Here is a 22,315-nt window from a genome sequence, read left to right as displayed (position 1 = left end):
GCATCCACATTAACGGAGCCTGCCTTGATCTACATTTGATTCTTCCCTGTAATAAGGACACAGAACTTAGAATTTGTAAAATCAGGTGCCCAGAAGTCTAACTTCATAAATTTGGACTAATCTCCTCGTGTAGACATGGCCTGGGACTTTTGTGAGCTACCATAATAAAAATAATGAGGTACAACTATATATTGTGCAGTATTATCATCATATGTTACAATATTTGTCCAGTGGTAGTAGTCTGAGATCCTCATCAAGATCATGGCTCCCTTCTGGTGGGCCTTATACAAACATGAAGCAAGACACATTCACTGCTCCTGAAGAGTTTAATTTGAGAAGGGTGTTTGGGTACATGTGAGAGAGACAGAGAAACCATTAATCGGTGATGAGAGTCAGGGGCATCCTCCTGGAATCGAATGGAAAATACCTGACAGCTGGCACAACCCGGTAGGATGTCAGTGTTCTGTATTGGCTTGACCTACAATTTTATGAGTCTCAGGCATAGCATGCCTCCAGAAGTAGCAGGGATTAATAAAAGCACCTCATACCAACCTTCCCCTTTTGTCTAGTAATAGAATGTTAAGAAGTGGGGGAGGGGGCCCATCCTTGAACTCTCAAAACCCTCTTCAGTACATCAGCAATTCATTTGATATATTTATATGCTGCCTGAAGTGGCTTTAAATGATTGGTCTCATCGGGTTTTGTTTCACGATTCTTATTTATTTTACAAGGCTTTAGATTTTGAAAAGAAAAAGCTGTATACTCTAAAAGTAGAGGCTACCAACACCCATGTGGATCCCCGATTCCTCTACTTGGGACCATTCAAGGACTCCACTACAGTCAGAATTCTGGTGGAGGATGTGGATGAACCCCCCATGTTCAGCCGACCAGCATACATATTGGAAGTGAAAGAAGATGTGCACATAAACAGCGTTATAGGAACTGTAACAGCTCAAGATCCTGATGTTGCGAAAAATCCTGTCAAGTAAGCATAGACTATTTCAGCTTACTGTTGCTGTTTTTTTTAATTCTTTACATTTGTTTCTAATGTGAACATCTGCATGCGAAAAACATTGCCTTTAATAATCAAGTGTTTTGTTATATACTGTACATGGCATTAATCATGCACACATTGTATATACATGGACGTGTGTGCATGCTCATTACATAACACTTGATTTGTATTTCAGTTGATTTCATAACTACTTATTGCTCTGTAAGATTTAGCTACACTAACTGACAAAAAGAGAAATTTTAAAGGATACCACAATTCCATTTTCCAGTTGCAGAAAGGCAAAACTGAATAGTTCTGGTACACTATGTGTACAAACTTAGATTTACATAATGTCACAGAATTTGACCCCATTTATATCCACTCAATTCAGTTCACGGCAGTGATGTTATTCACTTTAGTACATAAGTTTGCAATCAGCCTCACAGATGTTGTAAATTATGTAAGTCACTAGGCTATTGAATACTAGAGGAAATTTGAAATTCAGAGTCATTAAAGCTGAGCCTCTGTTCTTCATGAACCATTACATGGTATGAACAAGAATACAACTATAGAGTAGTAGTTTATACTATGAAGGTCTTTTTAAGAAAAGAGATCAGTTTTTAAAAATGTATCAGACTCTTATATTACATGTGACAAGAGAGGAATATTTCAAAGTGACACGCTCTTGTTAGTTCATTATAATATGTCACCAGTCGGGATGGGTCATAGAAAAGATGTTCTGTAGTTACAGGCTATAGCAAGGTACATTGGCACCAGCATTTAAAATATAAGCGCATGTTGATTTTATAGCTATCATGGGTGGGAACATTCAATATTTTCCTAAAACTGTCAGGGAAATAAAAGAAGAGGTTATAAAATTAAAGTTTATGGATAATACACTGTACTTCTACTAGTACCATCCAGTCACACATCTCAGAGTACTTTTAAAATATTAATAAGTTTCAGCCAACCTTGTGAGAGAGGTAAATATTTTCTCCATTTTACTGATGAGAAAACTAAGGCAAAAGAGATTGTGAGATCTTTTTGTTCTGTGTTTATACAGCACCCAGCACAAGGGGATCCTGCTTTGCATTGGAGTTCCTAGGTACTATTGCAATATGAATAAATAATAATATGGTAAAATAGTAATTATGTCTGAGGCTAATTCCCACACTTGTTTTAACCACCCAGACAATCCTTCCTATTATATGACAAATTTTACATAGCAACAGTCATACTAGGTCAGACCAATGGTTCATCTAGCTCAGTATCCAGTGGCCAGTGCCAGATGCTTCAGAGAGAGAGTAACCATAGCTGGGCTATTATCAAGCGATCAAGCTCTTGTCATCAAGTTTCAGCATCTGACAGTCAGAGGCTTAGGTGCACTGAGAGCATGGAGTTTCCACATCCCTGACAATCTTAGCTAATAGCCACTGATGGAACTCTTCACCATGAAACTATCACTAATGCTCTTTTGACCCCAGTTATACATTTAGCCTTCACAACATTCCCTGGCAATGAATTGCCCAGTATTGCGTGAAGAAGTACTTCCTTATGTTTGTTTTAAACCTACTGCCTATTGATTTCATAGGTTGACCCCTGATTCTTGTGTTGCACAAGAAGATAAATAACAAGTCTCTTATTCACTTTCTCTGCACCAATCATGATTTTATATATCACTATCATATCCTACTTCAGTTCTTTCTTTTCCAAGCTGAACAGTCACCTTTTGTTTTAATTCTCTCCTCATACAGAAGCTGTTCCATATCCCATAGGATATTTGTTGCCCTTCTCTGTAATTTGCAATTCTAATTGCAATTCTAATTTTTTTTCTGAATTTTGTCCAAGGAGAATAAAGTGACAAGGTAAATGAAGACAAAAATAAAAATGTACTAGAGAAAAAAATTGTAATCAGCACCACCTCATGATGAAAGAATGGTACTACACAGGCCCTTTGTCCTCCGTCACCATTGTGCCAAACCCTCTAATACCATGTTGCTGATCCATTTTTTAAAATAAAGGTGTATTTTGGTTTATGAAATCTTACAGTATACAAGCTTCAAGAAAGCTACAATGTAACAATACACTCTGCCTGTTGTAAGGGGCAGTGCACTGTTGTGCTGGTCCTGGAAGACCCCTGGGAGAAATACACTGCACTGGGTCTGTACCTGACACAGTGTATGTTCTCCAGCATGTCAGCAGACAGACTTACTGGCTTGTGGAAGAACCCACCCAGTCCCCATCTCCTCTAATCATCTCCCACCCTGTGGTAGTGCTTCTGTGGACTCTCCTTGCTGTATGTTAAGTGCTTCACGTACAAAGCCATTTGCAGCACACACCACCAAGTTATATTTGCCCTACAAACACCAGGAATTATGCTGCATAGTTTTGAGCTCTATCTATAACTGAAACATAACTGTTTTATAAACCATTCTTGTAACTCTGTGGCATGGATAACTTGCATAAAGGGGTAGAAATGTCCTCACTCCCATGCATGCCCTGGCAAGCCAAACCATGATTTGTTCCATAGCAGAGCCTGCAGAAGGAGAATTGGCTCGTGCCAGCAGAGGGCCTGACCCACTAATACTATGTGCAAATATAACAATGGATTGAAAATATCAAAGGGAAATATTTAAATTTACAGTGCAGCTCCTGGTGACTGTTATGTAGATGAAAGAGCATTTAATTTGCAAAGGTAGGGTATCCCCTTATTAGAGAATAGGGTAATGAAAATCACTAAACATCTTACTGATTTGTCTGAACTGAAAACAACAAGAGGAAAAAGAGAAATGAAGAAGAGAATGAGACACTGGAAGGAAATGAGGGAGGAACAAAAAGAAGAGCAAGGGAGGAAGAGGAAACCAAAGAACCACTAGCCTAAGAAATGTGGGACTGTCAGTAAGGAGTGATCCTAATGGGGCTTTTATGGCACTGATATCTTGTGGGATCTCCCAGGATGTGGGAGGACAGGATGAGGTTCCATATTTTTGACAGGGTGATTTTTTCCCCATCACAAGTATAGATGCTAAATCTGACTTCCACTTTGAGTTGGGGGAGGATGCAATTTTACTGTATGTGTATGACTTGTCACTTTCTTGTCAATTGCCCTTGACAGTCAGAAATAAAATCTGCAGACACTTGATGTTACAGTGAAAAGCTTACATTTTCCCCATCTGAGTGCAGAATTTTCCCTTTTAAATAAAATGAGCCCTAACTCAGTTAGCTGAAAGACTCTTTGATTTTCCATTACAGAATCCTTCATCATATCGTAATGAAAATGCATTATGAAAAATTCACACACATACCTTCCTGACCCACAAATCTGCTTGACTTGTGGTTGCATTAGACAGCAAGCTGTTGAGTATCAGAAGACAATCATAGAATCATAGAATCATAGGACTGGAAGGGACCTCGAGAGGTCATCGAGTCCAGCCCCCTGCCCTCAAGGGGGGGGCAATAAAGCAATAGAAATAAAGCAAAAGAAAACTGAAGAAGTGAACTTTCATCAGCCTAGACCTAACCAATAGGTGTGCTAGCTGCATTACATTTTGAAAGGACAAAATTATACCTTTAATGTATGCATAGCTATTCCAATACTGATACACAGAAAATCATGATAGTATTACGTAACATTCCATCAACCAGTTGTTAGTGGAAATGTGTTGTTTCCATAGTGCTTACAGTAAGAATAAAAAGAAATAATATTTTGTACCTCTGAATTCTTCCCATATAAAAAATAAATAAATTGTGCAGCTTCATGCATTATCGGATCTTTCTTTAAATCTCTGATTGAGTTTTTTGCTGTTGTAACGCCTCAGAGGCATAATGTAGTTCATCATGTATTGGGAATGCCTCCGTGCTGTGGCTGATTTATCTAAAATAATCTGCAAATAAATGCAAGACTTTATTTTGTTTATTTTACTGACAGTTTATTTGCATATATTGGTATTTCTCTCCATCTTCCTCCCAACATGTATGTTTAAGGGTACAGTGGAATATACATATATTCATTAACCTTCTAACTTGTCAGTTACTCACAGTTTGAAGGGTTTAAAATCCTGAAACATGACATATACACATCAGTAATTTCATTAAATAAATGTAAAAATGAGTTTGATGTTGTCTGCTTAATTCATAGTAGGTTATGATCCATAAATCAGAATATCACCACCAATTCCACATAATTAGCAGTTCCTGATCAAAAGAGACCCAGGCTTATGTAAACTGAGAGACAGAAATGACAGTCTAGCTTATTAAAAACAAACTTCTAGGTCAGGGTTAATGGCATAATTAGAATACATTTGTAACTGCACTGGTCTTGAATGTATTTTTGCTTGGCTATGAAGAAATAAAATTAGTATTTTATCAAGACACTGTGTTCTCTATTATTGTTGTATTGAGTTTAACCTCCTGCTGTACAAACTACCTAATATGTGTAGAGACTTGGGACATATTTTGAAATAATAAATATGAATATACTGAAGGAAGCCTTAGTGTGATGGCTGTGCTAAATTCAGAAAAGCTCAAAAATTGGATACAAAAGGTTTCTCTATTGTTCCCAGATACTGTGCCTCATGTAGGACTAAATCCTGGAAGTTTTGCTAGAGTAAGGAGCATGATCAGTGTGTCCCACTACACTAAAGCCCCAGCTGAGCAGTATACTTAAGCACATGCCTAACTGTAAGCATGAGGTAGGGTGGGAAACAAAGGCTTAAATCTAAGCACATACTTAAGATTCTTGCTGAAACTGGGCCATTTTACTATCACTGGTATAAAAAAGGGAGTTTCTGTTCTTTGTAAAATTCCAATTTTTGAAATTCCAAATCAAAATGAAAGGTCAACATTTTCTGTGTGCTGGAAATTCTGAATCTATAAGAGAAGTAAACTTTATCAGCCATTTTCCTGGCACAACTTACTTCCCTTAACACGCTGGCTCAGCTAAGGCTCTGCGCACTCTCTCCATACCTCTATCTTCTCCACTGCAGAGGAAATACCACTGTGGTTCCTTTCCTTGGATTGTGGTGACCTGTGTTACAAGTATCCCACAAAGGAGCGTAAGACCTTTTCATTCACATGCATAAGTATATAGGCTGGCTCATGACTGAGCCCAGAGCAAGAGCAGAATGTGATATGAATGGAATTTTTCCTGCCACATCTTTGTTATGTGGCAATTTCATTTCAACAAGAGATGGATCTGAGCAACAACATTTGGATCTAGATGTCAGAACTCTCTCACAAGCCTCAGGGACATTCATCTCCGAGGTTTAGATTGAGCTCAGAATAAAAAAAAGAGAAAGAGGCTAGGTAAGAAATTCAAATCCATATTCAGATTCTTAATGCCCCCAAAGTTCAGTGGTGTTCAAATCCATCTCTATTGCCAAGGAAATAAGTTGGATTAGCTTTTAATGTACTAGATCTTACATTTGCATAGCATTTGCCAAGGAATGAACCATCAACTACACTGATCTTTGTATCTTTTCTGGGTTATTTTTTTAACCAGTACATTTGGGGAAGGCTGGATTTATAATGGGAAAGTCAATCCAGTCTTAAAATAAATGAATGTCATATCTTTCAAGATACAGACTCCACATTTCTCATTAAAAGGCAAACCTTTGATGCTTCTCAGAAGTCTATAAATCCTACAGTAAATCATTTATTCAGTGACAATGCCCCACCCTCTAAAGCAAACCCTCCAACATGTCATTATCCAACAGCTCAGAAAAGACTCTTTGTGTGAATATATCAAGATGCCAAAGTCTTCATTGAAAACAAAAAGGCAGCTCATTTTCTAGGTATTGATGACTAGTCTTAGGAAACAGTTTAAAAACAGAAATTAAAAGTAAAGGCCTTTTTCTAACGAGGGTCTCTGTATTTTCAGATATTCTGTGGATCGGCATACTGATATGGACAGAGTATTCAACATCAATTCTGGAAATGGTTCAATATTTACTTCAAAACCCCTTGACCGGGAAACATTGCTATGGCACAACATTACAGTAATAGCAGCAGAGATCAGTAAGTCAAACCTAAATACCACCACTGTCCCTGATGTAATGAATTTAGCCTTCTAGCTGAGTGTGTGTAAACTACTGCTGGGAAGATGTCAGGCTGTATGGATGCGTTCGCTCAATACTCATCAAGCAAGAAGAAAGGCTGAAGATGATGCTCTGTACTTCCTTTTCTTTTTTCTAGGGCTACAGCTTCTGAAGAGACCACTTTTGTACCTAAGCAGGCAGAAAGTTAATGCTTCTATATTTCTGAATCAACCTCACTGGAAAAATGCTCATAGCCATTCTTTAATTACAGTAGGATTTGCTGACTTCTGAAAAGTTGTATACAGCAAAGAAGTTTAGTGGAAAATACAGTGTGGCCAAAATCAGTTCTGTAGCACTGCCAAGGAGTTTTCATGTGAATGAAAAGGTGCCAAATCCAACTCCCATAGAAACCTTTGAAATTCTGATCCACAGATACTAACCCATTCCATTATTTCAGGCCCAGATTTAGAGAGTCTGTATCTCTGGTGACACCGTGTGTGTTGTTTTGCAAGCTAGAAAGCCAGAGAAGCATACCAGCTGTGGGTGGGAGAGGCAATCTCAAAACAAACATACCTTCGGTACTAATATTTTAATTACATGTCTCCTTTCCTCCTGAGGCATGCTGCAAACACTGGCATCAGTGGGTACAAGCCTGTTCATTTCTGTGGAGTTGAATCCCCTTACAGTAGGGCTGGATTTGATTGAATCATGATGAAATTGATGGATCACTGGCTGTAGAAATGTTCAAAAGTTTGGATGCCACTGGCAAGCTTCAAAGCACTCATTTTTAACTCGGCACAAAGCAACTATAGGCCCTACTTTCTCATATGTCGTACACATGTAGATATGTAGCTGAAAAGGATCTCTGTCCAGGCTCCAAGGCAGGGCCAACTCTTTCAAAGGCGGCAAGCTTTACAACTCCTCAACCCAGTCCCCACTAAAGCAAATCAGCAATTGGCGCTAGTGACAGACTGTTCCATCAAATTGCTAATGCAGTTCATTGAGCTAAACTAAAAGAAATATTGAGACAAATTAGTGTAAGCAAGTACATTCCCACTGAAGTGTACTCCCTTCACATCAATTACCAGTCCATTTGTAAACCAATAGCGAGAAACACTTTACAATGCAGAGTATAGTTATCCTCATTTTACAGGGGGAAGGGAGGGAGAGAACCATAGAGGTCCAGAATGATTACGGACAATATTTTCTAAAATATCCGATAAGCTTGGGTGTGTCAATTTTGGAGTAGTCCCCTGAAAACACTCTGACCCAGGTAGTCAAAGATATTTAGGCAATGGAAATCAATAGAAGTTAGGTACTTAGGGTACGTCTACACTACAACGTTAATTCGAACTAAGCTAATTCGAACTAACGGATCCAGACTAAAAAACTAGTTTGAATTAGCGTTTTGCTAATTCGAACTAGCATGTCCACATTAAGTGGACCCTGAACCAGGCTTAAGGATGGCCGGAAGCAGTGCCAGCAGGGCATCAGAGGAGGACTTCGAGCGTGGAGATGCTGTCTCAGGCTAGCCGAGGGCTGCGCTTAAAGGGTCCCGACCCCCACCCCGGACAGACAGTTCTCAGGGGTGCCCCGCTTGCAAAGCAGTCCTGGTTTGGAGTGCCCAGAGTACCCACACTGGGCACATCACAGCACTCGGCCATCAGCCCGACTGCACTTGCCGCAGGCTGCCATCTGGGGAGAGGGGGCAATCAGGGGGGCTGCAGGAGAGCTTCCACCCCAAAAGCCTGCAGAGCCAGCCCAGTCCTCCCCATCGGGAGCTCGTGCCCCATTCCTCCCTCACCTCCTTCCACTTATCCTTCCCTAGCCCCTCTTCTTGACGTACAAAATAAAGGACAATTGTGTTCAAAAATGAAATCTGTCTTTATTGAACAAAACTGGGGGAGACTGGGAAAAGCAGGTGCGAGAGGGGAAGAGAGAGGCTGGGAGAGGGGAGGGCAACTAAAATGATCAGGGGTTGGGAACAGGTCCCATATGAAGAGAGGCTAAAGAGACTGGGACTTTTCAGCTTAGAAAAGATGAGACGGGGGGGGAGGGGACAGGATAGAGGTCTCTAAAAGCAGGAGTTGGGTGGAGAGGGTGCATACAGAAAAGTTCTTCATTAGTTCCCATAAAGAAGGACTAGAGGACACCAAAGGAAAGGAATGGGTAGCAGGCTTCAAACTAGTAACAGAAAGTTGTTCTTCCCAAAGCAAATAGTTAACCTGTGGAACTCCTTGCTGCAGGAGGCTGCGAAGGCTAGAACTAGAACAGAGTTTAAAAGGAAGTGAGATCAAGTCATGGAGGTTGGGTCCATGGAGTGGTATTAGCCAGGGGGTAGGAGTGGTGTCCCTGCCCAAGGTTTGTGGAACGCTGGAGAGGGATGGCACGAGACAAATGGCTTGGTCATTGTTTCGGTCCATCCCCTCCAGGGTTCCTAGAGTTGGCCGCTGTCGGCAGACAGGCTACTGGGCTAGATGGACCTTTGGTCTGACCCAGTACGGACATTCTAAGCTCAGGGCTCAGGGGTCTCACTGGACCACTCTGATTTTCATGCACTCCTGCTCCTGGGTGGCCAGGCTGGCAGCTCTCCTACCCTAGGCAGCCACTTTCCTGTGCCCAGTGCGGAGATCGTGGATGAGGTCCATGATGTCCGCACTAGCCCAGGCGGGTGCCCACCTCTTGCGGTCCCGGGCAAGCTCCCGGGAGCCGCCAGCCTGGTCCCGGGAAGAGGGGGAGGGCTGGGGGACATGGGGTGGGTGGCTCGATCCGTGCCAGGTGCAGGGTCTGCTGGCTGGGTGCTGGCAGGCTTGCACCTGGCACGGGCACCGTAGCCAGCCTGTGCCCCTTTAAGGGGTCCGGGGCCGGGAGGGGGGCAATAGAGTTTCCCTGGTGTTGGCCAGAGTGGCCACCAGAGAAACCTGGGGAGGGCTAGCCTCCCACTAGTTCGAATTAAGGGGCTACACAGCCCATAATTCGATCTAGTAAGTTCAAACTAGGCTTAATCCTCGTGGAATGAGGATTACCTAGTTCGAACTAAGCGCTTTGATAGTTCGAATTAAATTCGAACTAAGAGAGCGCTAGTGTAGCGCCTATGAAAGTTAGTTCGAACTAACGTCTGTTAGTTCGAACTAACTTTGTAGTGTAGACATACCCTTAAATACTGAGGATCTGGGCCTTTGGACCTGTTGTTTACAGATGAATAGCATCTCCAGCTCTAGGATTTCAGTCTGTGGATTGGCTGAAGCTACATCCAAAACTAAGGAGATGTGTTAACGTTATGCAATACAGTAACACTGTTTACTGGATAGTCTAATACCAATTAAGTGATTGTCAACAAATAGCTACACCTCCTATTCATTAATGTACAAGGGTTTGGAAGGAGAAAAGAAAGCAGAGACACTTGAAGATTGCATAAATATGTTGGATCTGCATACCTGTTATGTATTTCTGAAGAAAATGTGTGTGCTTTTGAATGATATACTTTTCATGGAACTTTTTCTATTTACTGTATTGTTATTTTGCATTATTTTTTATTCAGAGACAACTAGAAACAAAAAAAAATTGTATAGTTATTTATACAATGCAGCATGCCAAATAACTATAATTAAGCTTGCTAGGAAAACCCTCACATATATTTGGGTGAATTCCAAGAAAATATATGTTAGTGTTCAACCTTCATAGCCATGCAAATTAAAAATAGGAGCTGGGATTTTGCCAATTCTAACGCTTGTCTCTACATTTTAGTGTGGATTTCAGCTTAGTCTATATTCTCAGACTCTGTGTGTTATTTTACACATGGGATGAATTTAGTCCAATGGTCTAAATTTAAAAAAAGTGTTACATCCAATTTAATCATATTATCTTCGCTGCAACTGTAGAGGTTTAAAGCACAGTGTTTGGCGCAAATCATTAAGTTTAATACAGTACAGAGCAAGCAGTTCTAATGTTATGAATATAAAGAAATAAAATAGCAAGTGACTATTAAAATCAAATTCTACCAGAACCAGTGCATGCTTTTAGATATACAAAAGGCTCAATAATTGCTGTACTTTATTCATCTGGCTTATTAGAATATTTTTGCATTTGAGCCTTGTTTCAGATTCATGGTCTCTATGGTCACTATTATGCATAGTGCAGGTCTTTGTAAACCAATTCAGGAAATGGAGAAATCCCAATAAAATAAATGATAATTTGTAGTCGCAGATTTTTATTTTGGTTGTGATGATGTTCTCATTAAAACAAAATATTGTATTTATTATTTTAAAACTAGCAGAGCCGAATTCATTGCTTGCTCTTCTTTTTTATCATTTAAGTGGATTTGGATGCATAAGAATTTTCCAATTGCTTCTTTTTTATGAAGTAAACAGTATTTCTGTAAATATTTTAAACTCAAGAATTTTTAAGAGTATATTTCAGTCTATCACTTTTGCTGCCTTATTCAGCTCCTATGAGAGCAGTAAACAATCTACTGCATAAGGTTTAGGTTCCTCAGCTGATGTGTTTTAGTACAAACTTTGGAATAGCAGCAAACAAAGATCAATCCACAAAAGATCAGAAACCTTTTGTCATAAGAATAGTTGGTGTTTATATAGCACTTTATTTGAAAGCACTTCATAAACAAACACGAGGCCCATTCCTACACCTTCACTACTCACCCAACTAATCTATCCAATAGGTCCTAATACCATGGACCTATTTACACATAATATTCACATGCTTAAAGGAGTGACCTCATCTTTAGTCCCACTGATGCCAACAGATTGCATGAACAACATTGCCCTGTATGAGTAAGGATTTAGCCCTTTTTCTTCCTAGCAATGAGTCTTATACACACTGTACAATTTCCCCTTTCTTTCTGTTTTTATCATTGCAGATAACCCAAAACAAAGCAGTCGTGTCCCTGTGTTCATTAAGGTTCTGGATGTAAACGACAATGCCCCAGAATTTGCTATGTTTTACGAAACCTTTGTCTGTGAAAATGCAAAGGCAGAACAGGTGTGTTGATTCTTTGCATTCCACAATATAAAACCTATTAAAAATGAATTCTGTTTAGGCATTACTTTGTGCATCACCTCGTCAGGAGGTGTACTTTGTGTTGCCATGGACTGTCACCATGCAAAATTAAATTAAACAGCGACTGTGTCATATCTGATTATATTTAGCATTCTTGTATCTGAAGTGTCAGTGTGTTTTACATAGTTAAATGTGGTTGCTTCTTGTAGTGTGTCGAGCTAGCAATAAATTACTTTCCCAATTCTTCCCTTGAATATGGGATTCTGCATCTGTTTGTGATGGTGCTTCCATCATCTCTCTTGAAGAACGGTTACAGGTCTGGACAAAAGTCCTGCCTTTTAAAAAAGCTCCAGGCTGCCACATTGGTCTAGTTCTCAGCTGCAAGACCAATTGCTTGATTCAGAGGATTCAGCCGTATAACTCCTGCTTAAAATTAATAGGATTTGTATTTCTAAATAGGCTAATCAGCTTTGCTGTCTCAGCCGTCATTTCTGCAGCTTGTTGCCACTGGGGATTTTCCATCCTTTTGGGAGGGCAACTCTGGAGAATTTTTGTGCCACTGCCCAAGTCCTCTGAGCTGCAGTACGATAGCGTGGTGATACATTCAGACGCCCAGTTTTCATTCATGGAAGGCCCCTCTGGCAGCCTCAGGGGCCTTAAAGTGGAAGAAAACTATATCTACCCCTATTGTAAGACCACTTAAAAGTTCTGGAGCGTGCAGCCTCAATGTAAATGAGAATCAGGCCCACAGTCACTGTAGAGTAATTTTGCTGTTATCATTTCAGCTGATACAGACCCTAAGTGCGGTTGATAAGGATGACTCTTTCAATGGACATCAGTTTTCATTCTCCTTGGCACCCGAGGCAACCAGTGGTTCAAACTTTACAGTCCAGGACAACAGAGGTGAATTCCTAGGATGACTTTATTTAGTTATTTATTCTTTGTTTTTTTTCAGCACTCAGTTGAGATCTCCTGTACCATTTGCTTTGTGTTTTCAGACAACACGGCAGGGATCTTTACCAGAAAAAACAGATATAACCGACATGAAATTAGTACTTATCTCCTGCCTGTGGTGATATCGGACAGTGACTACCCAGTCCAGAGCAGTACGGAAACAGTGACAATCCGAGTGTGCGCCTGTGACCATCGGGGGAAGATGCAGTCTTGTAATGCAGAAGCCTTGATCCATCCAACTGGCCTTAGCACTGGGGCTTTGATTGCTATTCTTCTCTGCATCATTATATTGCTAGGTAATAGAATTGTGGGGGTTGCAGGGAGGCAGAGGGAGCATTACACATTAAAGACGCATTGAGGAGATCTCTCCTGAATTATTCTGTAAAAAAGAAAAGCCTATAAAATCAGTGCCCAATAGATGGAAGTCAATACCAGATCTCAATCCTTCACTTGCATAGGCAGTAGCATTTTATACCAACTTTGGGCAGATGCGAATGACTAAACAAGGTGCACTGCAAAACGGTATATACAATTCAAAGCCCTCAGGTATATCATGCTGCTTTTACAGTACTGCGTTGTAGATTCTGAGCATGCTAAAGTAGACACCTGTGGGGGTTCTAGAGAAACATTGAGTGGGGGTTCTCCTTCCAGCACTAGTAGATACAAATGAGGCGGAGGGGGAGGCCCTAGCTGGCTTTCGGGGCATGAAACCCCTTTTCCCTTCCAGATGAGGACTGAAATTCTGACTATCCCCTGCAAAACAGTAGTGCTGGAAGAGAAAAAACCTCGTCTTATAACTTTTCCTTTCCTTGTACAGTACATTCCTTGTACAGTACACTCCACACAAACCCAGGAACACTTTGTCCCTTAGGGTGTGTCTAGATTACAGGATTTTTTCAAAAAAAGTGGCCTTTTTTTGAAAAAACTTCCCCTGCATCTAGACTGCTGCCACGTTCTTTCGAAAGTAAATCAAAAGAACGCGGCAGTTTTTTCGACCGCGGAAAACCTCATTTTACGAGGAAGAACTCCTTTTTTTCAAAAGTGCTCTTTCGGAAAAAGGCGCTATATAATGCAAACTGTGCTTTTTCGAAAGAGAGCATCCAGGCTGGGGGCTCTCTTTCAAAAAAGCAACTTACTTTTTCGAAAAAAGAGGCTGCTGTCCAGATGCTTTCTTTCGAAAGAGGCTTGTAGCCTAGACATACCTTTAGTCTTTCACTGCCCTCAGTGCCAACCTCAGAAATATGAGGAATTTTGAAAATTGATGCAATTTTAAAACGTTGACTCTTAGGGAGACATTGTCAAATGCTCTACCCACCTGCAGGGAAATAACCCCTCATTCGCATGGGAGAGGGTGGGAAAGAGGTCTGAAAATGGACAGGAGTGGGTGGGAAGTAGATGGCACTAGTGCTCAGACCTGTCCCCTTCAAAAATGTTGGACAGCACAGTTGAATCACCTTAGCCAAGGAAGTAACCTGCAAATGTGTCCTTTCTAGAGCAGGAGGATGGGAGGGAACCCACAGACCACATGGTAGATCTCCACATGGTCTTCACAAATATGCACTACCCCTTATTCAGGACAGATTATTAAATGACCGACTTGCCCTTAATTTGCTATTCAAGTTTTTCTTTTAAACTTGATGTCATTACTTTTAACGGTGGAGTAATATCAACCTACTTGAACAGAAAAAAAATACCCTATGCTACAAACCATTTTGCATGAGTTTGGTACAACTGCATTCAGGAATATCAATCTGACATTAAACGATTTCCAGTTTAATGTCAATTGAAAATAATTGATTTCCTGCTCTCAGCAGCACTTTATGTCAATTATTGCATATGCCATCATGCAGCATCAGCAGATTTTCAATTAACTAGACTCTATCATTTTCTGTTTTCCATGTAGCTGCAGGGTTTGTATGTGCAAACATTACTCCATGTGATGCAATGACCTGGGCAGATCCAAACCCCAATTTCAAACATTTATATCTTAACCAAAGTGCCTCCACATTGGTGATTTTAATTGCAGTTTGAGAAAGTGCAGACAACTTCCTAGAAGCTCCCAGATAATGTTAAAATTGGTTTGGATAGCTCGACTGCACTTTGATTTTAGTGTCTAACTGTTCCTGAGGTTTTTATTTGTATTTTCAGCATAGAAGAAAATTCTTGGAGTGCCTGGTATTATTTCACCTGGTATTATTTCTTCTTAATGAATGTATCATTCTGCTATCCCTTTGTGTAGTAATATTTTGTTACCAGATGCCCAATAATATTTATATATATATATATAAACTACAAAGAATAAAGACAACATTATCCCTCTCCTCAGAAATTCCATTAGTTTCCATTTCAGAATCCCATTCAAAAACTGATCTCCTTGTTTTTCAAATCCTTCCTGGTTTCCCCTAGACCACCGCATTGCTTCTTTCATCAAACATCACCTTCCACATAGTCTCTTAGGGTACGTCTACACAGCAGTATTATTTCGGAATAACTGACATTATTCCAAAATAACAAAGAGCGCATCTACACGACAAGCCTTTACTTCAAAATAATGTTGAGATGTGTACTTCCTTCAACTTCCTGCAATGTAGACAATGCCTAATGCTGAGTTAAGCTATTTTGACTTCAGCTACGCAATTAACTTAGCTGAAGTTGCAAAACTTAATTTGACTTTAGCCCTGCTGTGTAGACATGCCTTTAGACTGCATCCTCTTTAGGACAGGAACTATCCCTAATGATACATTTCTGTGGCACCTACAGGGGTTCCCAGAGTGGATTAGGACCTCTAGGGGCTACCATAATATAAATAAGTCTTTGTCATCATCATGATATGTGAGAGTCTGCAGTTTCTTCCACTGAAGCCAGCCTTCATCAATAGCACTTCTCCCAGTTTCATAAGCTAACCCAGTTCTTTTCAAATCACGGTTGATACTATCCTCTGTTACCAACACCACTTAGATAGTAAAGACATAACAGGGTTTGTTTTTTTTTAAATTGAGCCTGTACCTATATGGTGGATAGAGTTGCCACTGACTCTGATGGGAGTGTAGCACAAGGGCTGCAGAAATGGACTCTTGTATTATGTCCTTTAGATATGTAAAACATCATAGAATACAGCTGGCCTGAAAGATGATCCACAAAATAAGGACTGGATCCCTGAAGTGCTTGCATACACAATAATGAGTCAATAAATGATTTCAGAGTCAGTCCCAGAAGGGTACGTTATATAAAAGGTTGGGTTTTTTAAGTATGGCATAGTATTTAATAGAGCTGGACAAAAATTTTCAACTGCATTTTTTACAACTGATTCAATGGCACCAAAATATTTCACAGATTCATGTTGATTTCATTGCACTTCATTTTTTAAAAGGCAAAACTAAAAAATTGTAACATTTTGTTCTAGCATTTTCCAACTGATACATTTTGATTTTTCAATTCAGAATGATAGTTTACAGAATTCCTTTAATTCTGTTTTGGAAAATGTAAACACTTTTTAAAAAGCTTGAAAACATAAATTTTCATTTGGGGGTAAAATAAAACATTTGACTGAAATCATTTTTTTATTTCTCAATTTGCTGAAGTAAAAAATGGTTTGTTCAACCACAAAGTATTTCCCAAGTTTTCAGAAGTGCCAATTACCTGAAAAATCTGTGATTTGCCCACCTGTATTTTTGAACATGCATATATAAGCACTGAAGTAAGAACCATCTTTCTGTAACATATTTGTACAGCACCTAACACAATGGGGCCCTGGTCCATGACAGCATCCTAGAATACAAGTAAGAATACAGTGTGAGATTGTTAGTGTTGGTATGTATTCAGTGGTAAACATTTTTAAAAAAGAAAAGCAGAGTCCAGATGAATAACTGAAATTTGTCTTCAGAAGATAATAGAAATGTTTGTCTTAGGCTGCAGCACTGCAATTAGTGCTGTACTAATGGACCTTTGCGCCACTGAAGAACTGCAATGATGCTAAGGTGATAGTATGCTGGTTCAGGACTCTACCCATATAAAGAATTTTGCAGTATCAGGGCCTTAGGTACAAACAAAAAAATTATTCACCAAAGCGTTAAAAAATGCACACGGAGTTTCAGAAATGTCATGGCATTTTTGGGGTGGCTAAATATTAATTTTAAAAAATGTTCTTTGGGGACTGAGCCACAGCTCCATGAAGTCAAGAGAGCTATTACAATTTACACTAGCTGAGCATCTTCCCCGCATTCTTCACTTCTTTCCAGGAAAAGAAAAAAACTGCTGGAAAAAAAAGTTTAGATATGTAGCTTTTATTAACCTTTCATCACATGGTACTAGCCTTGTCCTTTTAGCAAGTTTTGTAGCATTTTAGGTGCTCAGACTAATTTGCACTCTCTATTACAATATTTTGTGGAAGGGGTTTGCCTTGAGACTAGGCTGGCAATTTCAAGTGAGCAAAGCTGCTATGCCACTAAGGAAAAATGCAACCACTGAGAAAATATGACTCTTGTGCTAGCTTAAAATCCTCTTTCTTCTAATATTTATCCCACTCTCAGCTCCCAAAGTGATCAGAGGCAGACAAGGCACAATCAGAAAATCTCCAAATTCTAATTTGCAGTACAACTTCTACAAATTAAGAGTTCAAGCAACACAATATTTCTTTCTTGATTTAATTGAGTGCCAAATTAACTCTCCCTTCCCCCCCCCCCCAACTCTGTGTCTCCATTTTTCCCCCAGTTACAGTGGTACTATTTGCAGCTCTGAGACGGCAGCGGAAGAAAGAACCTTTGATAATTTCCAAAGAGGACATCAGAGACAACATTGTCAGTTACAATGATGAAGGAGGTGGAGAGGAAGACACTCAAGCTTTTGATATTGGCACATTGAGAAATCCTGAAGCCATAGAAGACAATAAATTACGCAGAGACATTATGCCAGAAGCACTTTTGGTGCCGCGCCGGACTCCTGCGGTACGAGATAACACCGATGTCAGAGATTTCATTAACCAAAGGTTAAAGGAAAATGATACAGATCCTACTGCTCCCCCATATGACTCGTTAGCGACCTACGCATATGAAGGTAATGGCTCTGTGGCAGAATCCCTCAGCTCCTTAGAGTCGGTGACTACAGATGGAGATCAGGACTACGATTACCTCAGTGACTGGGGCCCTCGGTTTAAAAAGCTGGCGGATATGTATGGCAGCGTGGACAGTGATAAAGACTCTTAATATGTTGCCTTTGTTGATTTCCAGAAACAGCATTGAGATATGTGAAGTAGCTATTTCTTTCTATTTATCCATGGCTCTGTGATAGGGCTCTCTATTCTATCAGTTCCAGTTGTCTAATGACTGCAGTCTGTGTGGATCAAATGTCAGAAAACTTTTTTTCTAGTATAATTTTATGAGCTTCCAAGAGGCATTTTTTTTCCATTTTTTAATGCATCCAGTTTACCAAGCCAGTCTTACAGACACAGTGGTAGGGGAGGGCAACAGGAATGGTGGGAAGCAATATTTGTACTTGTTCTGCTTATATTGTAAATTGGAGTATATTACTGTTCCAGCTCACTTAATCTTCTTACTGTATTCAGATTATTCAACTCAGATGATTGCTCTGTCCATTTTGTATTGCACATCCTAATGTACTGAGGTATTATGGTTTAACCTAAATATTATAGTAAAAAGTAGTGGGGGAGGAATTTATTATAAAATTAATAGAATCAGCTGGCAAGGCTATAAGACAACATGAGAGTAATTTTTTTTCATTAATTTAAAAATGTCTAATTGCCATTTAACTATAAATATTTTTCTTGAACCTGTTATTGATCCCCAACACATAAAATCATACCAACACCATGTATAAAATTCCGTGTGGACCACGCTCCCAGTATCCTTCTTACCCAGCATTCACAGAGCGATGTGTGCGGTCTGTAGATCAGAGCACAGAATTGCTAAGTACTATCCAAGTTTTAACACTGACTCACTTTGTACCATTGGGCAAGTCACTAATCACTCTGGATTAGACTGTGGTTTTGAAACAAGACTCGATCAAGGAGCAGAATGTAGTTGTGCCTAATCTTATTCTGACATAGATCTCTTTCACCTGGCATACCAGCTCAGCTCTGTGTAGGGAGATAGAGTGAGACTCCACCCATTCTTCTGCTTCTGCCCACCCCACACATGGAAGGGGAGTAGCAGCAATAAGGAAGCAACCATCTTCCTTGTGACATTGGTAGCAAGGGCAAAGGAGAAAGGAGATACCTTGCACCCTTTACTCCCCTGCAAGTGTGGATAGTGTGGGTCACTATCTCAGTTTTGCCATCTGTACGATGGTAAAATAATGCCTACCTCACAGGGATGTTGCAAGGGTTAGAGAGAGTGAATTTGAACATTGCTTTGAGGAGGAATGTGCTAAACTCTTATCACAGTAAGTTGTTCCTAATTTGGGGGGGGTAGGTGAGTGTGGGGTGTATATGTGTGATTTGAGTTCTAAATGCCCAGGTAAATTAGAAACTTTAATTATTCTGGTTGCTAGAACCAAAGGTTCCAGTTACACCAAGAGATGGTATTTTAAACATGGAACTTTTAGCTGGTTTTCTTAATTTCCTTGCCGTATCTGCCATTTTTGCCCAAGCCAAAACAGTGGTGCCATAGAACTCCGTATAGGCCAGCGTCTCTTCTTTACAACTCTCACACATGACACAATCGTAATCAGCAGTGTATTATTTGTTTTACAGTGACAAGAGGAATATGTCTTGAATTATGTTTCAGAAGAGGTAATTTGAAATAGATTATTTTGAAATAGAGTTAAAGCTTTCACAACCCTAATATTATTGATAGTGTTATGACACCTTATCAGGAAAGAGCGAAGTTTCTTCTTATAGATCATATACAGCCCATCTTATTCTGTATAAGCAGTATGATTTGCATAGTAGAATGTTATGTAATCTGTTGCAATTGTTAGGTATTGGTGTTCTTTCCTTCAAACCATAAAGAAGTTAGTTTAAACACCAGTCCATAGCTCTAGTTTACCCTTTCCAATAATATAAGGGCAAGACAAACATTAAATGGCAGCAAATGAAGTCATAAGATTACATCAGGAAGGCATCTACTTCCCCTTGTCTAGCCCTGCACAATTGAGAATTAAGCAATTAGGCCCTTTTGAAAAATCCCACCAGGTGCCTATCTGTATCTTTAAGCACCTTTATAGATCTGTCCCTTTATGTCTTCCTTTAAATGGTATGGCAGTGAGTGAGGCAGAGAACAAGCTATTTGTCTGTTCTGTTGAAGTGTGTTTCCTATTCTCTTGTTAAGACGTTTTTCTTAAATTAGTGATTCTTAGTAGCAGTTCAGACTAGAATTTTGCGTTTTATTGACCAATGGCTTTATCTTGTCAGGAACTTGACATAGTGTACAGAGAATGGGCCATACAAACCTGTGGTGTAAATATGTATAAAAATATGTAATCTACTGACACCAAAATGATGGTGACAAACTGAATAGCAAATGAATTCCTGTAAGAAATTCTCATGAGGCACGTGCATTATTGCTCATGTCTGAATTAGTTTATCCATCCAGCTTATAAGTGCTGAATTTTGCACAAATGAGATTCATTTACCATCACTCACACATAGCAAAGAAGGTTACAATTCAGTCTTGTCTTCTTCCTCTGTAGCACCACAAAGTGCAATTAAAAGAAAACAGGGCCATTTAAATTGCCATATTGCAGTAAATAAAATATTTGCAGTAATATTTTTACTGCATCTTGTGAGCTGTATTGGCAGAAGATGGAAACCACTGCACCACACAATTTTTATTGAATGGCTGGGATGTTAAAATTGTCCATTATAGACAAAGAAATATCAGATTATAGACTGCAAAATGGGTTTCTGGACTGCATTAAGGAAGTAGACTGTGCCCCGACCACTAGGGGTATGTCTACACTACCCTCCTAATTCGAACTAGCGGGGTAATGTAGGCATACCGCACTTGCTAATGAAGCCCGGGATTTGAATTTCCCGGGCTTCATTTGCATAAGCCGGGCGCCGCCATTTTTAAATCCCGGCTAGTTAGAACCCCGTGCCGCGCGGCTACACGCGGCATGGAGTAACTAGTTCGGATTAGGCTTCTAATCCGAACTAGCTGTACTCCTCGTGGAATGAGGAGTACACCTAGTTCGGATTAGAAGCCTAATCCGAACTAGTTACTCCGTGACATGTGTAGCCGCGCGGCACGGGGTTCGAACTAGCCGGGATTTAAAAATGGCGGCGCCCGGCTTATGCAAATGAAGCCCGGGAAATTCAAATCCCGGGCTTCATTTGCAAGTGCAGTATGCCTACATTACCCTCCTAGTTCGAACTAGCGGGGTAGTGTAGACATTGCCGTAGGATACCTGTTCAAGTGGAAAGAACCCCTGAAATGATGCTAGGAGATGACACGACACAAGGTGAAGAGCTGCTACACAATCAGCTTTTAGTCTGGCTAGTGACAAGCTAGATGACCTGATAACAGTCAAAGTGTTGAATGGAATCAAATAGTTTAATGAGGTAAGTGTGAAAGGAAAGGAGGAATGTGGCATAGCAAGGTCAGAAAAAATTACTGGAGTACTTATTCCAGCAGAATGTAATTTTGATTCCAGAAGAGTGCCCACATGGGGAAACAAACAGGAATATCTATAGTAGAATAATTATTCTGCTACAGCTAGGAAGGAAATTTCCCATGTGGACAAGCCCTAGGAGGAGACCAGTGCAGGATGAGCTCAGTGCAGGATGTATCACACTGACCAAATAGAACCCCATGAACTTCATTGCTGATGTATGCTGCCTGATCATGAGAAAGTCACGTGATTTTGGTTATTTCCATTTGCTTTTCTGCAAGGTAGGATGAATACTATTCACACCCCTATAGAAAGTGTTTTGAGATCCCTATTAAAAGGCCATCAATGCCAAAAGCAACATTTCCTAAATAAACTTTAAAAGGGGGGCAAACTTTTTTTGTTTGTTTGTTTGCTACCAGGTCTTTCCTGATTACATACACACACATTTCATATTTGTTAACCATGAAGACATTTAAAAAAGCCATTTTCAGCTCTCCTAAATTTTCAAGTACCAAGCTACATCTTGAGACACAGAGTTGGCATCTCTCTCTCATACTGATTTATGCAGAAAGAAAGAAATTTGGTGTTTATAGTTCTCATGGTTGTAGCAAATAATAAGCTACATATTAATAGGCAATTAGGTAGAATTGGGTATGGAAGTCTGTGTATTGCTATGTGTGAGAGCGAAGAAATAACAAACATTTTAAAAAGAAGGCACATTTGTAAGTTAGTTATTTCTATCTTCATTGAG

The 22,315-nt window shown here is 39.9% G+C and overlaps 1 protein-coding gene across 3 annotated transcripts in view; it reads left to right on the top strand.

Moving 5' to 3' along the window:
• Nucleotides 1–21,014, top strand: part of CDH6 (cadherin 6) — a 139,370-nt gene extending 118,356 nt beyond the window's left edge. For all 3 annotated transcript variants that reach the window (XM_075921411.1, XM_075921412.1, XM_075921413.1), the window contains 6 exons: nucleotides 732–985; nucleotides 6,873–7,009; nucleotides 11,906–12,027; nucleotides 12,831–12,948; nucleotides 13,044–13,295; nucleotides 17,710–21,014. In XM_075921411.1, the coding sequence (XP_075777526.1) occupies nucleotides 732–985; nucleotides 6,873–7,009; nucleotides 11,906–12,027; nucleotides 12,831–12,948; nucleotides 13,044–13,295; nucleotides 17,710–18,200 (1,374 nt within the window). In that variant the 3' untranslated portion in view covers nucleotides 18,201–21,014. The remainder of the gene's footprint in view (nucleotides 1–731; nucleotides 986–6,872; nucleotides 7,010–11,905; nucleotides 12,028–12,830; nucleotides 12,949–13,043; nucleotides 13,296–17,709) is intronic.
• The last annotated feature ends 1,301 nt before the right edge of the window (nucleotides 21,015–22,315 follow it).

The sequence above is a fragment of the Pelodiscus sinensis genome, chromosome 2, assembly GCF_049634645.1.
Source record: "Pelodiscus sinensis isolate JC-2024 chromosome 2, ASM4963464v1, whole genome shotgun sequence".
Classification (NCBI taxonomy): domain Eukaryota; kingdom Metazoa; phylum Chordata; order Testudines; family Trionychidae; genus Pelodiscus; species Pelodiscus sinensis.
This window is presented reverse-complemented; position numbering and strand designations above follow the sequence as displayed.